This window comes from Cimex lectularius, unplaced genomic scaffold (assembly GCF_000648675.2).
Source record: "Cimex lectularius strain Harlan isolate CLEC.00 unplaced genomic scaffold, Clec_2.1 scaffold21, whole genome shotgun sequence".
Lineage (NCBI taxonomy): Eukaryota > Metazoa > Arthropoda > Insecta > Hemiptera > Cimicidae > Cimex > Cimex lectularius.
The window spans coordinates 2,883,658-2,905,017 of record NW_019392671.1 but is presented as its reverse complement, the minus strand read 5'-3'; the positions used below and the strand labels follow the sequence as shown (position 1 = coordinate 2,905,017).

General features: G+C 38.9%; 2 protein-coding genes and 1 long non-coding RNA gene across 6 annotated transcripts in view; all 3 read left to right on the top strand.

Annotated features, from left to right (window-relative positions):
- The first annotated feature begins 117 nt into the window (after positions 1 to 117).
- Positions 118 to 13,411, top strand: LOC106670859. 2 transcript variants are annotated; one of them, XM_014401512.2, is made up of 13 exons: positions 118 to 343; positions 451 to 522; positions 5,620 to 5,809; positions 5,874 to 6,058; positions 6,122 to 6,277; positions 6,342 to 6,483; positions 6,549 to 6,701; positions 9,138 to 9,367; positions 10,356 to 10,493; positions 10,558 to 10,746; positions 12,407 to 12,543; positions 12,615 to 13,134; positions 13,192 to 13,411. In XM_014401512.2, exons 4-13 carry the CDS (start codon positions 5,924 to 5,926, stop codon positions 13,300 to 13,302), a joined length of 1,911 nt encoding a protein of 636 aa, XP_014256998.1. In that variant the 5' UTR covers positions 118 to 343; positions 451 to 522; positions 5,620 to 5,809; positions 5,874 to 5,923; the 3' UTR covers positions 13,303 to 13,411. The 2 variants fall into 2 exon arrangements, with proteins under 2 accessions (XP_014256998.1, XP_014256997.1); XM_014401511.2 differs by lacking the exon at positions 451 to 522.
- A 1,367-nt stretch (positions 13,412 to 14,778) lies between these two features.
- On the top strand, positions 14,779 to 18,856 carry LOC106670907 (facilitated trehalose transporter Tret1-like). 3 transcript variants are annotated; one of them, XM_014401578.2, is made up of 5 exons: positions 14,779 to 15,878; positions 17,182 to 17,275; positions 17,378 to 17,469; positions 17,541 to 18,540; positions 18,603 to 18,856. In XM_014401578.2, exons 1-5 carry the CDS (start codon positions 15,872 to 15,874, stop codon positions 18,823 to 18,825), a joined length of 1,416 nt encoding a protein of 471 aa, XP_014257064.1. In that variant the 5' UTR covers positions 14,779 to 15,871; the 3' UTR covers positions 18,826 to 18,856. The 3 variants fall into 3 exon arrangements, with proteins under 3 accessions (XP_014257064.1, XP_014257063.1, XP_014257066.1); XM_014401577.2 differs by having other exon boundaries at positions 17,334 to 17,469; XM_014401580.2 differs by lacking the exon at positions 14,779 to 15,878 and adding an exon at positions 16,846 to 16,873.
- Positions 18,857 to 19,336: 480 nt separating this feature from the next.
- The window catches only part of LOC106670857, a 3,853-nt gene continuing 1,829 nt past the window's right edge, over positions 19,337 to 21,360 (top strand). Inside the window, exon 1 of the long non-coding RNA XR_001341138.2 lies at positions 19,337 to 19,351. This is a non-coding gene — a long non-coding RNA (uncharacterized LOC106670857). The remainder of the gene's footprint in view (positions 19,352 to 21,360) is intronic.

The window sequence follows — 21,360 nt, the reverse complement described above, 5'->3', positions numbered from 1 at the left end:
GATTTTCCGTTTCTATTTTGTATACAAGGCCCGTCGGGTCTCGCTTTGACCGAACCACTCCCCCTCGACCTCGACGATCAGCTGACTACGTTTCGTCCTATAGATCCGAGGGTGGTGGTCAGGAGATAAATACCCATAAAAAAACTACAACAATGACGGATATTTAAAAAAAACACATACAGCAGAAGAAGACAACAAAGACGAATCGACAATGCCGAAAGATTGAAGAGGAAAATATAACTAAAAGAAATAAAATAAAAGGCTTAAAAAAATGAAAAGGCCAGAGATAGACATCATAGACACCGACTGCCTTTTGAAAAACCTAAAAAATGGAATGGAACTGGTAAATATTTAAAAAAAACTGATTGACAAAACCTTTCTCGCTTATGTAGAATTTTTTTTTTACATTTTTCTTTTATGTTTTTATTATTTTGCTTTGTTTACTTTTAGTTGCTGATTTTTTCTTTGACCTCCTAGTTTAAAACGGCAGAAAAACCTACTTTTTTTCTTTTTTGTGGAAAGGTAACTTTTTTCTTTTTTAATATTATATTTCTATTTAGTTTGCGGTTTGAATGTGGAAATGGTCCGGAATGGTGACAAAGACCGTAGTGCTTTGTTTCACAACTGATGTCAATATTGACTTGTCGAGGAAACAGGCCGCAGAGGTTCTTCCTATTTTTGTTTTTTATCTTCGTTATTTATATTTGTTATTAATTGATCCAGAGCCCCAAAGTGTCAAAGAAATGAGTCGATGGTTTACTCGGCTAATGTCAATATTGACTTGTTGATGAATGCTACAAAGGACTCAATATTTTTCATTTTTGTTTTAATTTTTTGTCATATTTATTTTATTATATCGCTAATCAGTACAAAAACAAGCCTCAAAAGATCGATATTGACTTGTTGATGAAACATGCTTCAAAGGAAGATTTTTCATTTCTGTTTTAATTTTTTGTCATATTTATTTTATTGTATCGCTAATCGGTACAAAAACAAGCCTCAAAAGATCGAATTGACTTGTTGATGAAACATGCTACAAAGGAAGATTTTTCATTTCTGTTTTAATTTTTTGTCATATTTATTTTATTGTATCGCTAATTGGTACAAAAACAAGCCTCGAAAGGTCGATATTGACTTGATGCAACATGCTACAAAGGATTCAATATTTTTCATTTTTGTTTTAATTTTTTTGTCATATTTATTTTATTGTATTGCTAATCGGTACAAAAACAAGCCTCGAAAGATTGATATTGACTTGATGAAACATGCTAGAAAGGACTCAAGATTTTTCATTTTTGTTTTAATTTTTTGTGATATTTATTTTATTGTATTGCTAATCGGTACAAAACAAGCCTCGAAAGATAGATTTTGACTTGATGAAACATGCTACAAAGGACTCAAGATTTTTCATTTTTGTTTTATTTTTTGTGATATTTATTTTATTGTATGCTAATCGGTACAAAACAAGCCTCGAAAGATCGATTTTGACTTATTGATGAAACATGCTACAAAGGACTCAAGATGTTTAATTTTTAATTTTTTTTTCAACATTTATTTTATTGAATTGCTAATAGGCACAAAGAGAAGCCTTGAAAGATCAATATTGATATCACAAAAAAAAGCTAAAAGGTTTAATTTTTTCATTTTCATAATATTATTTAATTTATGTATTAAATTTATTTAATTTTATTACTAATTGACACTAAAAGAACCTGACCTAGAAGGTTGACAGTTGGCTTTGTTCTATTGTTTTCAATTTATTTTATTACTAATTAACATATAGAGAAGCAATTAATTAAGGTTTTTGGTTGAGATCAAAAAAAGTTACTGGCACGAGCGGGATTTGAACCCACGATCTTCGGCTTGATACGCCGCTGCTCTACCACTTGAGCTATCGTGACCTCGATCCACTCGGACATCAACTTCCTATCTCAACCCCACCCAGTTTTCCCTCCTTTTTGCCATTTTTCAAAAACCTTAACAACCAATAACCTTAATTAATTTTAATGTATTAATTGGTCAAGCGGACCAAGAAATTAGTGAATATAGAGAAGTATTGAAATGTCTATGGTCGGCTTTTGACGACTGATATCGATATTGACTTGTTGAGGAAACAGGCCACAGAAGCTTACAAGGCGAGGCAGTTTTTCATTTTTCCTTTCTGTCATCAGAATTGATTTAATTTTGTTTGCCGATTGACCGCAGAAACAGCCTGGCCCTCAAGGTTGAAACAGGTTGCGGAGGTTCTTTCTATTTTTTTTCATTATTTATAATTGTTCTTAATTGATTCAGAAAGACCCTGGCCCCAAAGTGTTAAAGGGATGAGCCGATGGTTTCCTCGGCTAATGTCATTATTGACTTGTTGACGAAACATGTTATAAAGGACTAAATAGTTTTCATATTTCCTTTTTTTTTTTTAATATTTATTTCATTGAGTTGCTAATTAGTACAAAAAGAAGCAGTGAGAGGTCAATATTGTCTCCACAGCTAAAAGATTTAAATTTTTTATTTTTGTTATGTTATTTATTTTATTTTTTTCCTTGGCTTTGCATCAATGCATCGGTCATGTGTTTTCCTTTGGTGTCGCCGCATTCTATAGAATTTACTATGTTTCTTTCACTACATGTTGTTGTCTTTTGTATTTTGATGTCATTTTTTTTTTATAAAGGTCATTAAACTGTCAAATACTGGAATATTTTTAGTGTCGCTCAATATAGTTGCTATATTTGTTGGGAACGCTACTCTGTGCTTTCTTAAATTCTCATATAAATCCTCTCTACCTTTGTTTCTGCTGGGGTATGCTAATATCACATGTTCCAGGTCGGCATATGTTTCTCCGTCACAGTCGCAATTTGCGTTTTCTATTAGGGATATTTTTGCTAGATGGTGCGGAAGTTGGTTGTGGTTAAGTCTAAGTCTGATAATGGTAGTGAAAAAGTTCCTTGGTCTAGTAAGTCTGTGGAACCATGGCTTATAAGGAATAGCGGGTTGCATTCTTGCATAGTATTTCCCTTTAATTCGTTTGGATTCGACGTATTCTTTTTGCCAATTCTGTTTGGCCATTTTATTTATATGTGCTTTGCTATTGCATGTTGTTATTAATTTAAATCCCCTTCGGGGAAAAAGCACTTTCAGGTAGTCACCCCTTGTGATTATGATTATAGTCTGGATGATGACCATCGTAACATAGACTGGTACACAGATGGATCACTTATCAAAGGAAGAGGGAGTGGTGCTGGAATTTACATACCAAAATTAGGAATCAGCATCTCCTCCCCTCTTGGCAATAACACCTCCGTTTTTCAGGCGGAAATCTGGGCCATCAATGTGTTTGTAGAATACTGATGGAAAATAAAATTATGGGAAAAGATATTAAAATCTTTTCTGACAGTCAGGCTAGTCTTAGGGCATTACAAAAAGATTTGTCAACCTCACGACTGTTGGAGGAAACTATAGATCTTATCAATAGGATCACTTTTAGGTTTGAGAACAAGGTAACCCTTATTTGGATACCTGCACATAAAGGACACCAGGGCAATGAAAAGGCGGATGGCCTAGCTAAAGAAGGTTCTAATACTGCGTTTGTTGGGCCACAACCTTCAAAGGTCTAAGGCTGCCTGTTCCTATGTCCGTTTCCGGACTTACACAGGATGGTTGTGCAACCATATACCCCTGAAGGCCCAACCCTCACGTCACCAGGCGTTAGCCACGGCTGCAGCCATGCCCAGGATGGACCATGGACCGCGGGGAGGTGCCTGGTCGGGCACCGGGTCGGGGTTGTGTTGGGCCACAACCGATATTACCCCACTCTATGAGCACAGCGAAAGAGAGTATCAATAACTGGGGCATGAAACAATTCCTTAGGGAGTGGAATTTATCCCCCGGACATAGGCAATCGAAAGAGTTTGTTAAGGTGATCAAACCAGCAGAATCAAAATGGCTATTCTCTATCTCAAGGAAGGGAATTAGGAGGCTGATAGGTATTCTGACGGGCCACTGCCCACTGAGAAGACCTCTTCATAATTGGTATCCCACCAAATCACTCCCCAAGATAAAATGGTCCAAAATCTTGGGGTCTCCAATTGCCTAGGTCCTAATATCGATTTTCCCAATACTAACCGCTTCAATTTCATGTGTGTGTCTAGAAGGAGGTGTAACTTTTGGTGGGTTGGTGATCTTAATCCTGTTAGTCTTGTAGGAGCTAGTTTGTCAAGGCTTCTCATTACTGGGTGGTCGATGTTAATTCGCTTAGCCAAGAATTTGCCGGCAAACATTTGTCTTCTGACACTGAGCGGAGATATCATGGCTTCGACTTGTAGAGAGCTGGTGGGTGTTGATTTCATTTGTTTTCTCAGGGCTCTGTACTGTACCTTGCCGATTCGTCTTAAATGAGTTTTCGCTACGTTTGCGTAAAAGATGCTCCCTTAGTCTAATCTTGACTGGACCAGCGACTTATAAATGAGCGTACATACATTGGGGTGTGCTCCATATTTTATCCTTGCTATACATCTTAGCACATTTAATGCTTTTTCACTCTTCGATTCTGTACGTTCAATGTGGGGTTTCCAGAGCAATTTTTTATCGAGTATAACTCCCAAGAACTTGTGTGTTGCATGTTTTTATCTTTAAGGTGCCACATTTTATACTTGTTGGTTGGGTACGTCTGTTCCTCGTAAAAAACATTGCAGCGCTATTTCGTTCTGATAGATTTAGATTTATTTAATTTTATTACTAATTGACACAAAGAGAAGTCTTGAAATGTCTATGGTCGGCTTTTTTTTTGCCGATTGACTGCAGAAACAGCCTGGCCCTCAAGGTTGACAAAAACCGGAGTGCTTTGTTTCACAACCGATGTCAATATTGACTTTTTGATGATACAGGCTCTAAAAATCTACAAGGCACTGTTTTTATTTTTACAATTTTTCCTTTTTGTTTTCAACATTTTTAATTTTAGTTTTAATTGGCCAAGAAAGAATCAGGCCCAGAAACATAAAAGGATGAGACGTCTTACCAGGGCTGATGTCAATATTGACTTGGCGAGAAAACAGACCACATAAGTTCTTTCAAATTTTTCCCAGTATTTATATTTGTTGTTAATTGAATATTTTTTTTTTGATTGCTAATTAATGCAAAAATAAGCCTTTTTTGTATTGGCTTTATAACCAAAAAATAAGCCTTGAAAAGTCTCAGGTTGGCTTTTACTCATTTCAATATTGACCTGTTGAAGAAACAGGCTGCACAGTTGTTTTCTTTTTTGTTTTCTGTCCGTATTTATTAAATTTTATGAGTGGATTCACCCTAGAGATAGCCTTACCTTGAAGGTTCAGAAGGACCTTTGTGTCACAACTGATGTCAATATTGACTTGATGAGGAAACTGACACAGATAAGTCCTTATCACAAATAAATTATACAATAATGATAATAATTTATTATAATGACATCTCCTTGGCCAAAGGCCATCGCCATAAAAGTATATATATATATATATATATATATTTTATATTTGCAGTGTAAAAACATGTGTTTAAATGACAGGCCAATAATATAGAAATCTCATTTTCCCTTCGACCAGATAAATTGTTCAACCTTTGACATTTCGTATTTCAAAACGTTTCTAGGTTGTATCAACAGAAGAGAAAGGCGTCGGCTTGGCAAGCCTCGTCGTTCGTTCGGTTGCCGAGATACTCAAGCACGGACTTAGGGAGCCGAAGGTGAGCTTTTGGCATATAGTTCGCGACCTGACTCATTCGAGCACGCGTCAGTGCCTCGCTCGATCTCTCAAGCACATTCATGACAATCAGCAACGAGGTAACTATCTAAACAAAAAACAAAAATCGTTAACAAAAAAGTGATTTTTTTAAAAATTATTCAGGTCTCTTTTGGATTTATTATACTCTGATAGAAGGGTCGCTTGACTCTTATATGCACTGTTTAGTCTCCGACGGAGAATGTTTGAACAGGAACTATTTGGATTATGCACTACTTCGGGATAATTTCTGCGTAACTAAGTTTATATTATTATTGACTTCTTTGGCTCAGGTCAATATTACACCTTTGGTAAGTATTTTTAATCAAGTTTTTGTTGTATTGCTTTTTTTTAATTATCTATTTTTTGTTTAGGATTCAACAACGTGTGTCGGACTGAGGCTCGAGTTCCATAAGAACTCGAAAGAAACCATCGTCTCGACGCCAAGTTCCACAATCAGCTCGCCCGGCGATTCAGGTCTCCATGAGTCAATGGATGACACGTCTGATGGCGTTTTTGATTTGAACAAAGTATTGACAATCTTTTCTTGTTTTTTTGGTTTGAAATATAAAAAAAATCTAATGTTTTTTGAAGAAATTATGCTCCTCGGATTCAACGTTGACCCAAGTTGAAGCCGCTTTTTCGGACTGCAGCCTCAGCTGTGCCACAGAGCCTCTGGCCAAGGCTGTACAAAGGAGGAAGCGGGTGTCGTTCCACGAAACAGTCATGGGTGAAGGTAATCTGTTTATTACCGTTCATTTTTTACATAGTATTTTTATTTATTTTTTTAAATAATTTCAGACTCGAAAGGTACGATTTGGGAGAGGAGGTCATGCGACGTTGAAACGATGGCGTGGTGGAAAGCAGGGCTCATCACAGCCGGCGAGAAAGGCGAGGACGCTTTGAACATGGAGCGCGGTGCTCCAGAAGGTTCAGAAGATCCACAGGCTTTCGGTATGCCAATTTAAAAAAAAAAAACTTTTTTAAAATTTATTTATTTAAACTTTTGTACATAGTACTTATAGTTGTGGCATAATGTTTAACAGCATCAAACAGTTCTTGGATCCTTAAGCTCAGCAGCTCCCTCCATTAATTATTTAGAATTATTATTAATATTTAAATTATTTACACATGATTTAATCTAATTTAATCACAGTTTATCACAGTTAGTTATAGTTAGTTAACATATCGGTGTGTCGCTTGCGCTTGAGTCTGCGGTGTGGGCGTGCAGGAGGTAGGTGGTCCGGTATCCCTTGGATTTCTGTGTTAGGGTGGGACTGGAACTTGCTAAACATCTTCCGGTAGCTGTCTCTCAGTGCACGGTCCACTAGAGGAATGTCTGGGTCTCGGTGCACTGTGGTATTTCGCACATACCAGTGGGCTCCAGTTAAAATCCGTAAGGCCCTGTTTTGAAATGTCTGGATTCTCTTAATTTGGCTGTTCGACGCTGAGGCCCAAACACCAGAGCCATATAGCCATATGGGTCGAATGAGGGACATATATATTAGTCTTTTGTTGCTCAGACTGATAGTTGGGCTCTTAAGTAGTGGTTTGAGGTCAATTAGTCTGCATCGTGATCTCTTTAGCACATCGCTTATGTGTTGATGCCAAATCAGCCTCCGGTCAAGAGTAACACTCAGATATTTTGTGTGTGTCGATTCACTGATATTCTTATTATTTAGTACCAGTTGTTCACTGGCTTTTTTCAGATAAGTGAACTGGACTAATTTTGATTTATCTGAGTTTAGCTTGACTTTCCACTTGTCCGCCCATTCAGAAACTTGGTCAGTGACTTGTTGCAGGGTTTGTTGTACCTCTGCGCTGGTTTCTCCTGTGCTCAATATAGCCACATCATCAGCAAAAAGTGCTGTCGACTGTTCCTGGGATTTGGGATGAGAGATCACTCACGCTCACCAAATAGAGGAGAGGCCCCACAATGCTGCCTTGTGGGACACTAGAAAATATGGGCTTTTGGTTAGAGATGCCATCCTGTACTTTGACACAGTAAGTTCTTTCCGACAGGTAGGAAAGGATAAGTCGGTAGGCTATCTTTTATTTTTGCTAATAGTCCTATATGCCATACTCTGTCGAAAGCTTTCTCTGTATCAAGAAATAACCCCAGCGTGACTTTTTTATGTTCAAAGGCATCGAGGATGTTGTCAATTACCCTCTGGAGCTGTTGTGGGCAGGAGTGTCCTTCTCGGAAACCAAATTGATGATCTAGGATCAGTGGCTTCAGGTATTTCATGAGGGTCGGGAGAATTAGCCGTTCAAAAGTTTTAGCAATAATGCTAAGTAAACTTATTGGCCGATAATTTTCCGGATTTGATTTGTCCTTTTGTGGCTTGGGGATCATCACTATGTGGGCAAGCTTCCACTTGAGGGAAAATAAGTCCTGAGCATGGCATTAAATATTTGGGTGAGCTGTACAAGTGTTTTCCTTGGTAAGTTATTCAGAAGGGGTTGGGTGATCAGGTCTGCCCCCTGGTGATTTCTTAGTTGGTGTTTTTGCAATCACTCTTTTAACCTGCGCAGAGAAAAAGTCCGAAAAGGGAAAAAGTTGTAGCGGCTGAGATAGTTTCTCCTCCATTTGCTTATCGTTGTTATACGTGGTTTGGTTTGGCTTAAAGTGGTCAGCTAGGCATTGTGAAAATGTTTCAGCCTTTTCTTTTGACAGGATTTGCCATTTATCGCCGCAAAGGAGAGGCGGTATGTGGGCCGAGCATTTAGTAAGCCGTCTGGTTTTTTTTCCTCAGGGATCCATCTGTTCGTTTTAAAGTCTGTAGCTCTTCGGTTATGCGCTTGTTGATTTTTTCTTGCAATGCTTTCTTTAACTCTTCTGTTGCTTTATTATAACGAGTTTTGTCTTCTGGATGTCTGGTGCGCTCCCATTGTCTTCGGGATGCTTTTTTGTCGTTGCACAGTTGTGTTATACGAGGTGTTGTTTTTTACTTTGATTTGTTCCTTGGTTGAGCTATCTTTTGGGAACTTGCTACTATTGCTGCTGCTTGGATGTTAGATGTCAGTTCAGCCACAGACTTGTCGATATCTTCCGGGGTTTTTAGGGGCACTCTAAGGTTGGTCAAGCTTCTAGGGTTGTTTGATAAAGTTCCCAGTTGAAAGGATAGTGCATTAGGGATGAGGGTTTTTTGACATGTTGGGGTGTGATGGAAATGTTTAGCCTTACTGGAAAATGGTCAGATGAGAGGTCATGGAGTAATTCTGGGCGATTCCCTAAGTGGTAGATGTTTTTACCGAGGAAAATGTCAAGAACATCTGGGGTTTGACCTGTTGTTGGGAAGTGAGTAGGCACTATAGGGTGAAGTACTAAGTTTTTGCGATTAACAAGGCAAACATTTTTTTTACTTTTAATTTTTAATTAATTTTTAGTTGAGATGAAATCCGAGAGGCAGGTCAAGCCACTGAAACGTACCATGAAACGCCGCAAGCCGTTTGGACGCTCCAGGAACATCCACTTCATGGCCGTTTATCCGGGCGCTGTCGAAATAGAAATGCCGGATCATATTGACGATACAGAACTCCATGCTGAAAGGATCGCAACGCGCCTGCCAGAACGTATGTCTAGCCTGGAGCGATTCCTAAACACGAGCATCTACAAGGTTGGCAAAATAGAAAATTCTCAATTTTTTTATTTTATTTTATTAAATTTTATTATTTTCTTATCTCTGACCGGCAAGGATCCTCCAGCTATTTAAAGCATTAACGAATAAAATATAATAAAAAAATTATCACCTCGTGTATAAAATATAAAATGGGGAAAACGGGCTTTGTGCCGGGGCGTAGCCAGATGTCGCCTGGAGGTTCATTTTTGCACACAGACCGGGCCAATAGGTAGGCGAGGCACAATAAAACTCTAATTAAATTATATATCAATCTTCCGCCCGGGTGAATTAGTAGGCGGGGTAAATAAAACCTTAAAACAGGAAGAAGAAAGATAAACAGCTTTTTTGTTGATGTCTTCTCCTTTTTTCCTTCTTCTACCTGCTCCTCCACCGAGGGATTATCCTACTTTGAAAAATTCCCGAGGGGGAAGAAGAACGTTTCCGTGAACGTTTAAGGCTTTTGATTTTGTTGATCGGGACGTTAACCACGGCTCAAGAGCTAGTTAGTTAATCATCTGAATCGTAGATGGGCGGACTGTGTCAGCATTGATATCAAACTGTCATCTCATAAAGTAAAGGGTCATATTTAGACATGTCATCACCCGATTAGAGGAATGAGCCATGTGATTATTACCAATTCAAAGAATTGTCTTGAAATTTCTGTGCACTTTATCGCAAGACTTCACTTTCTACTTGGTCACTTCCGGAGATCACAAGATTTAATGTGTGGTGATTAGTGACCGTTAATCGATAATTATTCAGAAATCGTGAGATGCGGTCTGGTGTGATGTAGGTTGATTTTCTTTATCGTGCCAACGTTTCGATCTTGAGATCATCTTCAGGGCTCAAAGTGTTTGTCTTCTGTGTAATTGTGCCATTCTTACGTGTCGTGTTGAGAGTGCCTCACAATTTCTGAATAATTATCGATTAACGGTCACTAATTTTTTCTCACTTTTTTTTTTTAAATAATCAAACATCGTTTCAGATGTACAATATGATAGATAACGAGAGCAATTCGTACGTATGCTTCTTGGCGATGCACGAACTCTGCTTCATAACGCTTACGGATAACCGGGTAATGAACATGCACCGAATACTGTACAAAGACATGGAATACGTTGGGGTGAGCATTACATTCAATATAATTTTTTTTTTTTTAAATTTGCCTTTTAATGCATTTCACACAGGTCGGCCCAAGTCCGGAACACTTGACCCTTCAGGACGGCAAGAGGTTCTTGATCACGACCCGGGGCGAGGATTTTTGCTCGTGGCTCCACTACGCCGTCTACAAAGAGACGGCAAAGGTTTTGGACTTCATCCGTATCACCCCTGAAGACGCTTTCACGAGGGTACTTTCAAATTACGCGGAATTAAAGGTACTAGGATAAATATTAAACTTAAATTTGTGTTTTGTATGGGATTTATCGTTTATTTTGTAAATTGAAAAAATTAAAAAGATATTTATCATCATTATTGGAGTTTTCCAAGGGTAAGCGATGAATGTTACTTTTACGCTTGACAGACCAGTAAAATCAGAGGTCTTAGACTTCAAATTGCATGAAAGTCATACGTATTCAGCCTGAAATTGGTAGCCATAATGGTTTATGCGTTGTTACAGCATTTACCACAGTAAAGGTGGCCATTCACGATCGCTCCTATCAGTCCAAACGGAGCGACACCGTTCCAAAAACGACGTCAATGGCAAAACTGAACTGGCATGCCCGGCTGTGCCGAATATTCACCCGAATATCTACGGCACGACGATGGCATGGCGCGTTCGTGAATGGGAAAACCTGGCGTGGAGGGTGGGGATTTTGGCGTGCTGGCCTGGTCGTGAATGGGACCATTTTTTTGGCGCAGTCTCCATCTTTCTGTCACTGAGCAAACATCTCCGTCGTACATTCTCAAAAAGTCAAAAACGTTTATTATTTATTGGTAATGACATCCAATCAAGATTTTATTGTTGAGGTGATTGAATTGTATGAAAGTTTACCATGTTTATGAAAATGGTGGACAATGATTATATTACCACGATAGAAATAAAAGAAATTCGATTCTCAACCAATTGGTCGAAAATGCAACGAGAGATGCGGTATTGATAACCCCTAACAATGATCAGAAATCGTAGTAGAGAACTTAAGTTCTTTGTAGTTCATCCCTGTAGCGAGAAATCGTAATGTGGTTGCCAACCTTTCATGTAGTGATGATTTCTCTCATGACTGTCTTTTGTTTTCTAATCAAGGGGATAACAAACTGGAGTAAATATAAATAAGACGTTAATCTTTTTTTTTGTAAGGTTTTGGTTGAAATGATTCGAATCCAAGACATTCGGCTAACCACTTGAGCTATCCTGACTTCGATAGTTCGATCCACTCGGGCACCAACTCCCCATCTCAACCTACAACCTTTCGAATTGTCTCTCTTTTTGCCATTTTTTGGTGTCGGAGAGGATCGAAGTCATGATAGATCAAGTGGTAGAGCAGCGGCGTATTTAGCCGAAGGCCATGGATTCAGATCCCACTCGTAACACAAGCTTTTTCATTTCAACCAAAACCTTACAAAAAAGATTAAATAATTGAAAGAAGTAATTTGGTCAATAGAACACTAAATATAATGAATAAATAAGACATTTCATCCATCCTTAAATAGTTCCTCCAATCAGCGGGTTCAAGGGAAAGGATCTTTGATCAAATTGATGTGGCTATTACTGCTTCTGTTCAGGAGCCACTTCTTACACCATTTCCTCTTCGATTTTTTGTTTTAATATGTAAATAAACAGAAGAATAGCACAAGAGCGACTGGATGTGGAGCGGTTGTGAATGCCCCCTTAAATTTCAGGCACTCCAAATGGAGCTGTACGGCTTGGCCCGGTTCCATTTGGAGTGATCGTGAATGGCCATCTTAAGGTAAAGGTCCTTGGTTCAAATCCTGGCTTTTTTTAAAACGTCGCACTCCGAGGGTTCATAATAGAAATACACGAAAAAAATATTAAACAATAAATAAATAATAAATTGAATTTATTTTTGTTTGTTTTAGTGTTTGAATATAATATATACAACATGGGCAGTCATTTGTGACCCGTTTTGTAATGATGACCGGACGTATAGTCAATACTTGATGATTTCTGTCGGCATGAGCGGCAACTTTTGGGAACCGGCTATGGTCGAGATCAAGTAAGTGTTGAAATGATTTTTTATTATACGTAATTCTATCATAAATGATCATCTCGCTTTTTGTTTTATAGCTCAAGGTGCGAGTTGGAGTTGAGGCCATGCGCGAAAGGCCGCAAGAACCTCCGCTTGCCGTTGAGTGAGTGCACTGTATGCGACCGGTGCATCTCGTCCGAGCGACCGTACACGTTCAAACTGCGATTTGACAGGAAGTCACCCAGGGACAGGCTGATCGTCTTCTTCGCGGCGCCTGACAGCGATTCAATGTCGTCCTGGATGCAAGCCATACTCGTAGCAGTCGCTTCGAAGAAAAACGAAAAAGACATCGCACCGGTTGACTCAGACAGAGGTCATTATTTGATAGCGACAGACGGTACCCTCGCCCTCATCAACTCGACCAAAGACAGGCTTGTAAGCAGGGTCTTCATGAAAGACGTCTGCACCTTGTTCACTGGCCACGCTTACCTCGTCCTTGAGCTCGATTGCCACGAAGTCGAGGACAAAGCCAACGACTGGATCCTCTACTTTTATTCAGATGAAATAAAGTCAAACTTCTTGAACTTCATGACTCAAACGAAGCCAGAACTCGTTAAAGTAACACTTAATAATTAATTATAAAGACTATGGATAATTTTTGTTTTCTTTTTACAGACAATTTACAAGCACAAGGAAGTCAGTTGTAACTGGTCACAGTGTGCAGATGAACAGGAATCGCTCGACAGGCCGTTTCAGAACATCATCACATACCTGACCTCGCTCTAAACTCTCACGCTCATCCCGTAGATTTTCATTTTTTTATTTTTATTTTATTGAATTGATTTTTGTTAGGTCAAGCAGCTGATGCACATTTTGGAGGGATTTCCCCTGCCTAGTAAGCTCGAGAACGTACCACGCCCAAGTGTATTTATTTTAGTATAAATGAATTTTGGGAATAAACTTTAAAACAAAAAAAAAAAGAAAAAACTTTTAAAAACCAAAGATTGTGATTTTGCTTTTGGAAAAATAAACCCGAAAGAAAAAGGCTGATTTTTCTTTTGTTTTCTAGAGATGGAGAGAGAGAGGAAAAAAGATCATTCATAGAAGATTTTTAGTCTTTCAACATAAAAATATATATATCGAACAAAAAATAAATAAAATAAAAAGAATTATTAATTTATCTTTTTTTTTTTTTAATTTTTTAAGTAATTTATTTTTTTTTAAATTTAATTGTACATATAATAATAAATTTATATTGTATATTTATGACAGAGTTAATAAAATTGCTTTGCTTCGCCTTCTAGGTTTAATCGATTTGTTTACGTTATTAAAAAGATATTAATTGTTATATGATAGGTTTTTCAAATTGTTTTCGCTTATTATACTGTGATTTTGATTAATGTTACCCCTAAATTAAAAAAAAAAGTTAAAAAAATATTTATTTCTTTATTGCCCATCGACACTTCCTACTTCTTTTCTTTCCCTCTTCCTCACCCCTCGCTGACAAAAAGGTTAACAGGCATCATGTAAAAGTTTTATTGCCGGGGATAAACAGCAAATAAAAAGGTTCAAAACGGAGAGAGAGAAAGAAGGCTTAACAAAAGTTGCATTCGGATCGTATTCTGAATGAAAGCACTAGTGTCAGTCAGACTCGACAGTGCCACACAACACATATTTTATTAATTTTTCTTAATTCTTAATGTACGTATATTCATTTTTTAAAATTAATAATTCAACTACGGGGCCTTTAATTCGTCGTTTTAAATACGTAAAGGCCACAAAATCACCCTTCCACTAGTCACACGATCAGAGAAGCGACAATCACGTTTTTGTTAAAAAATAAAATAAATAGAAAAAAAAGTGTATACTATTCTAAAAGACTAGAAATTGTTGTGTTGTTAATTTTTATTAGGTATTTTTTCGTATAAATTTTTCGAGAAACGCATGTTAGGACATAAACAAAAATAAAACTAATAAAAACTATCTATCACTTTAAATTTAACTTGATATATCAATAAGTGTCCATGTGTGTTTTTTAATTATTATTTTTTTATTAAGTTCTTTATTATAAAGTCAAAATAAGATGTCTTTTTATGAGTCATTTTTTTCCCTAGGGATTGAAAGAACAGATCTTGACGCCTTCACCGTCATCTCCCTGGTGAAACAACTCACTTATGACATCATCTCCCTGGTGAAACAACTCGCTTACGTCATCTTCCTCGTGAAACAATTCTCTTATGACATCTCCCTGGTGAAATAACTCGCCTATGACGTCATCTCCCTGGTGAAATAACTCGCCTATGACATCATCTCCCTGGTGAAACAACTCACTTATGACATCATCTCCCTGGTGAAATGACTCGCCTATGACGTCATCTCCCTGGTGAAACAACTCACTTATGACGTCAACTCCCTGGTGAAACAACTCACTTATGACATCATCTCCCTAGTGAAACAACTCGCTTATGACGTCATCTCCCTGGTGAAACAATTCACTTATGACATCATCTCCCTGGTGAAACAACTCGCTTACATCATCTCCCTGGTGAAACAACTCACTTATGACATCATCTCGCTGGTGAAACAACTCGCTTATGACGTCATCTCCCTGGTGAAACAACTCGCTTATGACGTCAACTCCCTGGTGAAACAACTCACTTATGACATCATTTCCCTGGTGAAATAACTCGCCTATGACGTCATCTCCCTGGTGAAACAACTCACTTATGACATCATCTCCCTGGTGAAACAACTCGCTTACGTCATCTTCCTCGTGAAACAATTCTCTTATGACATCTCCCTGGTGAAACAACTCGCTTATGACGTCATCTCCCTGGTGAATCAATTCTCTTATGACGACATCTCCCTGGTGATACACTTGTTTACAGCGTCATCTCCCTGGTGAAACAACTCACTTAACAGCAGATAATAACCCAATTTTTAAGTTTTCTCTTTCAGTCCGTTTCCGCCTCATGATATTTACAAAGAAGATAGGCAGGTTAAACTAAATAGTTTAAAAAAATAAATAAATAAGGAGGTGTGGTAAAGAAAATTATAAGGAGTAAAAATAATAAAAAAATGGACGATGGAGCTATTGGGCCAAAATGGACGGAGATAGTACTAGTCGCATGACCTGACGAGTGAGTCGTTTATGAGAATTTACCAAAACAGAAAAGTCAATCGGAAACAGACCCCCCCCCCTCTGGGTGAATTCAGCCTCTGGCGAGTCGATAAGGGCGTCTTTTTATGGCTTTATTTTCGATAAAAGCTGTAAAGGTGACAAATAAAAAATAAAAAGTTCCAATATATCCGCTCAGTCTAGTTCGAAAAGTGACACCTCGACTGACGGCCTGAGATGAGATGTGAGTAGAATCGAAGTGATTTTAGGTCCAATTGTATAAACAACCACAGATTAACGAACACAAAAGCCTAAGAAAAGAGAGGAAAAATACATCTTCAAAATTCATGCTTGCTTTATATACACTTTTTTTTAAATGTCAATTTAAACAATCGCCGTGATAAAAAGGAGGGGAAAAGACGGCAAAAGTCTGATTCTAAGATGTCTAATCGACTATGTTTACTACACAAAAAAATCCAACAATTATGGACAAAATACAAGACAATTCAGTTGATTATGAAAAAAATCACAAACAAATCAATCAACTTGGAAACATAAAAGAAATTAATCACTGGGAGACATCCATAAACAGTTCGATCAATTATACAAAAAAAAATCCACAAACAAATCAATCTACTGTGAAAAATCCACTAACAAGACAATCACCTATATCCAAAAACAAATCAACTATGAGCCAATCACCTATATCCATAAACAAATCAATCCACTATAAGAAATTCACAAACAAATCAGTTAAGTAAGAAAAATAAAATCAGATGGATCAATCATGAAATTTTTTCCACAAACGAATCAATCACTGGCGATCATCCACAAACAAATATATCAACTATGAATACAGCCATAAACAAATCAATTAACTACGAAAAAATCTACATACAAATCAATCAATTATGGGATATTCTCAAACAGTTCGGTCCGTTATTAAAAATCCGTAAACAAATCAATCAACTATCAAAAATCTACAAACAAAAAGATCAACTATATTCACAATCAGTGTTTTCGGAAAAAAAATCACGAAAAGTTAAGTATGTGTCAAACGACCATAAATAATCAATCAACTATGAGAGATCCACAAACAAATCAATTATGTATGAAAAATTCACAAAAAATCAATCAACTATGGAAACTTGAACCAATCAATTCACCATGAGATAAATCGATCAATTATATAAAACAAATTAATTATGTGACATAACCACAAACAAATCGATCAAGTAGGTATGTAATATTCACAAACTAATCAGCCAACCACCAGGCACAATTACATCAATCACAATTTTGAAACATCTACAACTATCAATTTTGATATATTCACAAACAAATCGATCGTTATAAAAAATCCGCAAACAGATCAATCCAATATAAGAGATACACAAACAAATCAATCATTTATGGAAAAAAATGCGCAAACAAATCAATCAAGTGTGAAACATCTACAACAATCTTTTGACAAATTCACAAACATATCAATCAGTTATGAAAAAAAACCACAAACAGATCAATCAACTATGAAACTGATTTGTCAGGGATCCAAATGGCACAGAAAATTCATCCACCCGGGAAGATGAGACCGGCCAGGAGGCGAGAGCGGAATGGAACTTCAGAAGATTTTTTCCTCAGGTGAATGTGATTTTGTTTTTCGTTGTTTTATTTATTTATTTATTTATACTTTTTGAAGATTTTGGCATGCACGGCGAATAATTTCATATTGTTCGACAACAGCCTCGCTCTTTCTCTTCCGACGATCGTGATCGTCGCTCTGATGAACAACGACGGCGATTTGAGTTTGACTGCAGATGAAGCGTCTTGGTTCGGTCGGTTGTTTAATTTTTGCGTTTGTTTTTATGTTATTTTGTTGTTGTTGTTTTTTCTTTGATTTTCTTAGCGAGTATGTTTTTGATCTGTCAACCCATCGGAAGCGTGTTTTATGGAATGGTCATGGAGCCCCTGGGTCGGAAGAGGTCACTGCTCCTCCTCAACATCCCCTTCTTCACTGCTTGGACGATGATTTTCTACGCCGAGTCACCTTCCACCCTGTACGCCGCCAGTGCCATCATGGGCTTCGGAGTCGGTTGCACGGAAGCTCCCCTACTCACATACGTCGGAGAGATAACCGAGCCGTTGTACCGTGGGACGCTCACCTCCTACGTCCAGTTTTGCGGTTTTGCCGCCTACGCCGTCGTTTACTCGGTCGGCTCGGTCATGACGTGGAGATACACGGCGGCGATCTGCGCGACCGTACCCATCTTGACGGTCGTCGCGGTCTCTCAGTTGCCTGAGTCCCCTCACTGGCTCGTTTCCCGGGGCAAAGTTGAAAGGGCCGAAGAATCCCTACGCTGGCTCAGAGGCTGGGTCCGCCCTGAAGACGTCAGAGAAGAACTCGACCGCATCGTCAACTACAACGCCGATGAAAAAACCGTCAAAACCCAGATCGCAGAAACACATGGGGCTATAACAAGCGTTGGAATCAAACAGAGGATCGTTTTCTTCCTGAGACCTGAAATAAGGAGGCCTTTGATTTTAACAGTTTCGTTATTCTTCTTTTACTATGCGTCGGGGATGGCGACATTACGACCCTACCTCGTCCGAGTGATGAAAGAGCTGAATGTCACTATGGACATCAACAAGGCTGCCGTGACCGTAGCCATCCTCGGCCTCATAGGCTACGCCGCGTGCATGTTCAGCGTGAGCCAGGTCGGAAAAAGAGCCCTGTCGCTCTTTTCATTACTAGGTTCGTCCCTCTGCTCTTTTCTGCTCGCCTCGGTCGCTTCTGGATCTTTGGACAGGTCATGGTCGCTGCCCGTATTTCTCGCCATGTCATTCCTCTCCTGCGTCGGACTCGCTCCGATCCCTTGGATGCTACAGAGCGAAATCTACCCTTTACAGTAAACCTCTAGACCTTTATGACAATGTACAAGTTCAAATGATTTTTATTTTTTATTTTTAGCGGGAAGTGCATGGCGACAGGGATTGCCGCGGCGGCGTATTACATCATCGGCTTCCTAGCGACTAAGATCTTCCTCGGCATGGAAGACATCCTGGGCTTGTCTGGAGTCTTCATACTGTTCGGATCGTTTGGACTGCTAGGAGCTGTCTACACCTACATGAGGCTGCCTGAGACGGAAGATCGCACGTTCCAGCAGATCCAGGCACACTTTGTAGATCCATAGAATCAACACTTAAGACTTAATCTACCTTCAATGAAAGCTTTTATATAAAGAAAATTAAAAAAACGAAAGTATTTTTCACTAAACCCACATTTTTTTCAAATTTGAAAACAAAATGGCGGTCAAAAGGAAAATCAAACTGTGCCACCATTCCACATAAAAAACACCAAACACCCAACAAATCTCACCTAAAAGAAATACCACTAAAAGACACAAATATCAATAATGTTTAATATAAGTAATAAAATAATAAAAAAGCCGCCCGATAAAGACGGCATTGGCGCATTCTGCGCACGATGTACTACGCAGCCTCGTGGCATGTGCGGAAACGGTCAGTTCTACTCGTGCCGACGTCCGTATCGTTTTGCCAGCCGGTATGGGAAATAATTCCCGAAGTGAAAAATGAAATACAACATAAGCTATTTGATTATTCCCAGTTGGACTTGGGAAACAGTGAATTATCAGGGCTAGCCCACGTGGGCACGTTCGAGTACGTATCGGTCGGAGGAGAACGTCTACACTCTTAGTAGTAAGTTGAACATTGTGTTTATTTCTAAGTGCTGGATTGTATTTTACACCACCCAATAAGTGTTGAGATGTGAGACCCTTTTATTTCCCTCCACCCAGCGGGTGTTGAGATGAGTCCCTTTGATTTCCCTCCACCCAGCGGGTGTTGAGATGACTCCCTTTGATTTCCCTCCACCCAGCGGGTGTTGAGATGAGTCCCTTTGATTTCCCTCCACCCAGCGGGTGTTGAGATGACTCCCTTTGATTTCCCTCCACCCAGCGGGTGTTGAGATGAGTCCCTTTGATTTCCCTCCACCCAGCGGGTGTTGAGATGAGTCCCTTTTATTTCCCTCCACCCAGCGGGTGTTGAGATGAGTCCCTTTGATTTCCCTCCACCCAGCGGGTGTTGAGATGAGTCCCTTTTATTTCCCTCCACCCAACGGGTGTTGAGATGAGTCCCCTCAAGGCACCTGATTTGATTTCCCATAATTGTCGAAATTAATGCCACTTTACCGTCAATTTCATCCTGCGATTTTGCAGGCCATAGGAGTTCAGAATGTCGCACAATTAATTCGCTTTGCACTACGCTTTTTAACGCTTTTCCACATGTCCCATCTAATTTTATGCGCCTTCTTCTGTTCTTTCTCACAAAGGACTTTGCATGAGTTATTTCTAGAGTGATCCATGCATGATCACTGTGGGTCGTTCGTTGTCTATACTAAAGCTTGCGACTAGCGGGAGAAGATCGGGGCTTACCATCATTAAATCGATGGCTGATTTTCCGTTTACATTACAAAAGGTCATGGGAGATTCTTCCGTGTTCAACAGTTCGACGTTATTGCATGCGATGAAATCAATGACTTCTTCACCACGGGCATCAATTTTCGCATCCCCCCATGCGTGATTATGGGCGTTAAAATCGCCTCCTTTCATTATTGAAACTCTTTGCATTGTATTTCAAAATCAAGTTTCTGATCATTTGAATATCATCACTTATATCTTTATTACCGTGACAATAAACGGATACGGCTAAGTATTCATAAGGACCATTTTTGATCAATGCACATGCGGAATGAAATTTCGTTTGGAGGTCGCAGGTAGAAGACAGCCTCTTCTCTAAGTTCCCGCTAGGGGCGTCACCACGGAGTGACTCAGTTGTTTCTTCTAGGGCAATTACTTGGAGATCTTTGCTTAATATATAGATGACAGCCGACGGGGTAGTGCCTTTTTTATACACGGTTCTAGCCTTCAGTCTCATGGCTTTATCAATCCCCATCTGCCATGGTTCTTGGACTAAGATTATCAAACTTCTCATTAGTTGCTAACTTTCTAAGTTCCAGGTTAACAAGTCTACTCTTATGCGTGTTTAAGAGACCAATTTTCATCATCTAATTTCCGTAGTTTATCCGGCTCATCATAATACTTTTAACAATCAAGCGACTGAAACACTCCTTAGAACTTAATCTATGGTGGCCTCTCCATTACTGTCAGCATGCGTACAGAGCAGGAAGATCAACAGAAACTGCACTGTACCAACTAACCAGTGACCTAAAAGAAACACTGGAAACAAAAGAAATAGCAATCTGCGCGTTCCTCGATATTGAGGGGGCTTTCGACAATGCATCTCATGTATCAATGGAAGCCTCCCTGGGGAAAAACACGTAGACCAAACCACATCTAGATGGATTGGAGAACTTCTAAGAACTAGAACAGCTGAAACAAATATAGGAAAAAACTCTATAGAAGTTAGAACAACAAAAGGATGTCCTCAAGGAGGGATATTATCACCTCTTTTTTGGAGCCTAACAATTGATGAACTGCTCGAAACCCTGAACCGCTCGGGAATAAAATGTCAGGGATATGCAGATGACATAGTCCTGACAGCCAGGGGAAAATTCGAGGAAAACCTCTGCGATATAATCCAAGAGGGACTGAAAATCACAGAAGAATGGTGTAAAAGTGCAGGCTTGGGGATTAATCCAAACAAAACAACTATAGTCACTTTTACACGGAAAAGAAAGCTAGATCACA

What these genes read in the sequence shown, in the direction of transcription:
- LOC106670907 (XM_014401577.2), top strand. An exon ending in TCAGAAGATTTTTTCCTCAG is followed by an intron (nt 17,276 to 17,333) that starts GTGAATGTGATT and finishes TACTTTTTGAAG; the next exon opens with ATTTTGGCATGCACGGCGAA. An exon ending in AGCGAAATCTACCCTTTACA is followed by an intron (nt 18,541 to 18,602) that starts GTAAACCTCTAG and finishes TTTTATTTTTAG; the next exon opens with CGGGAAGTGCATGGCGACAG.
- LOC106670859 (XM_014401511.2), top strand. Translation starts at nt 272, where the DNA reads ATGAAAAGGCCAGAGATAGACATCATAGACACCGACTGCCTTTTGAAA. An exon ending in GCGTTTTTGATTTGAACAAA is followed by an intron (nt 6,278 to 6,341) that starts GTATTGACAATC and finishes TGTTTTTTGAAG; the next exon opens with AAATTATGCTCCTCGGATTC. An exon ending in AGAAGATCCACAGGCTTTCG is followed by an intron (nt 6,702 to 9,137) that starts GTATGCCAATTT and finishes ATTAATTTTTAG; the next exon opens with TTGAGATGAAATCCGAGAGG.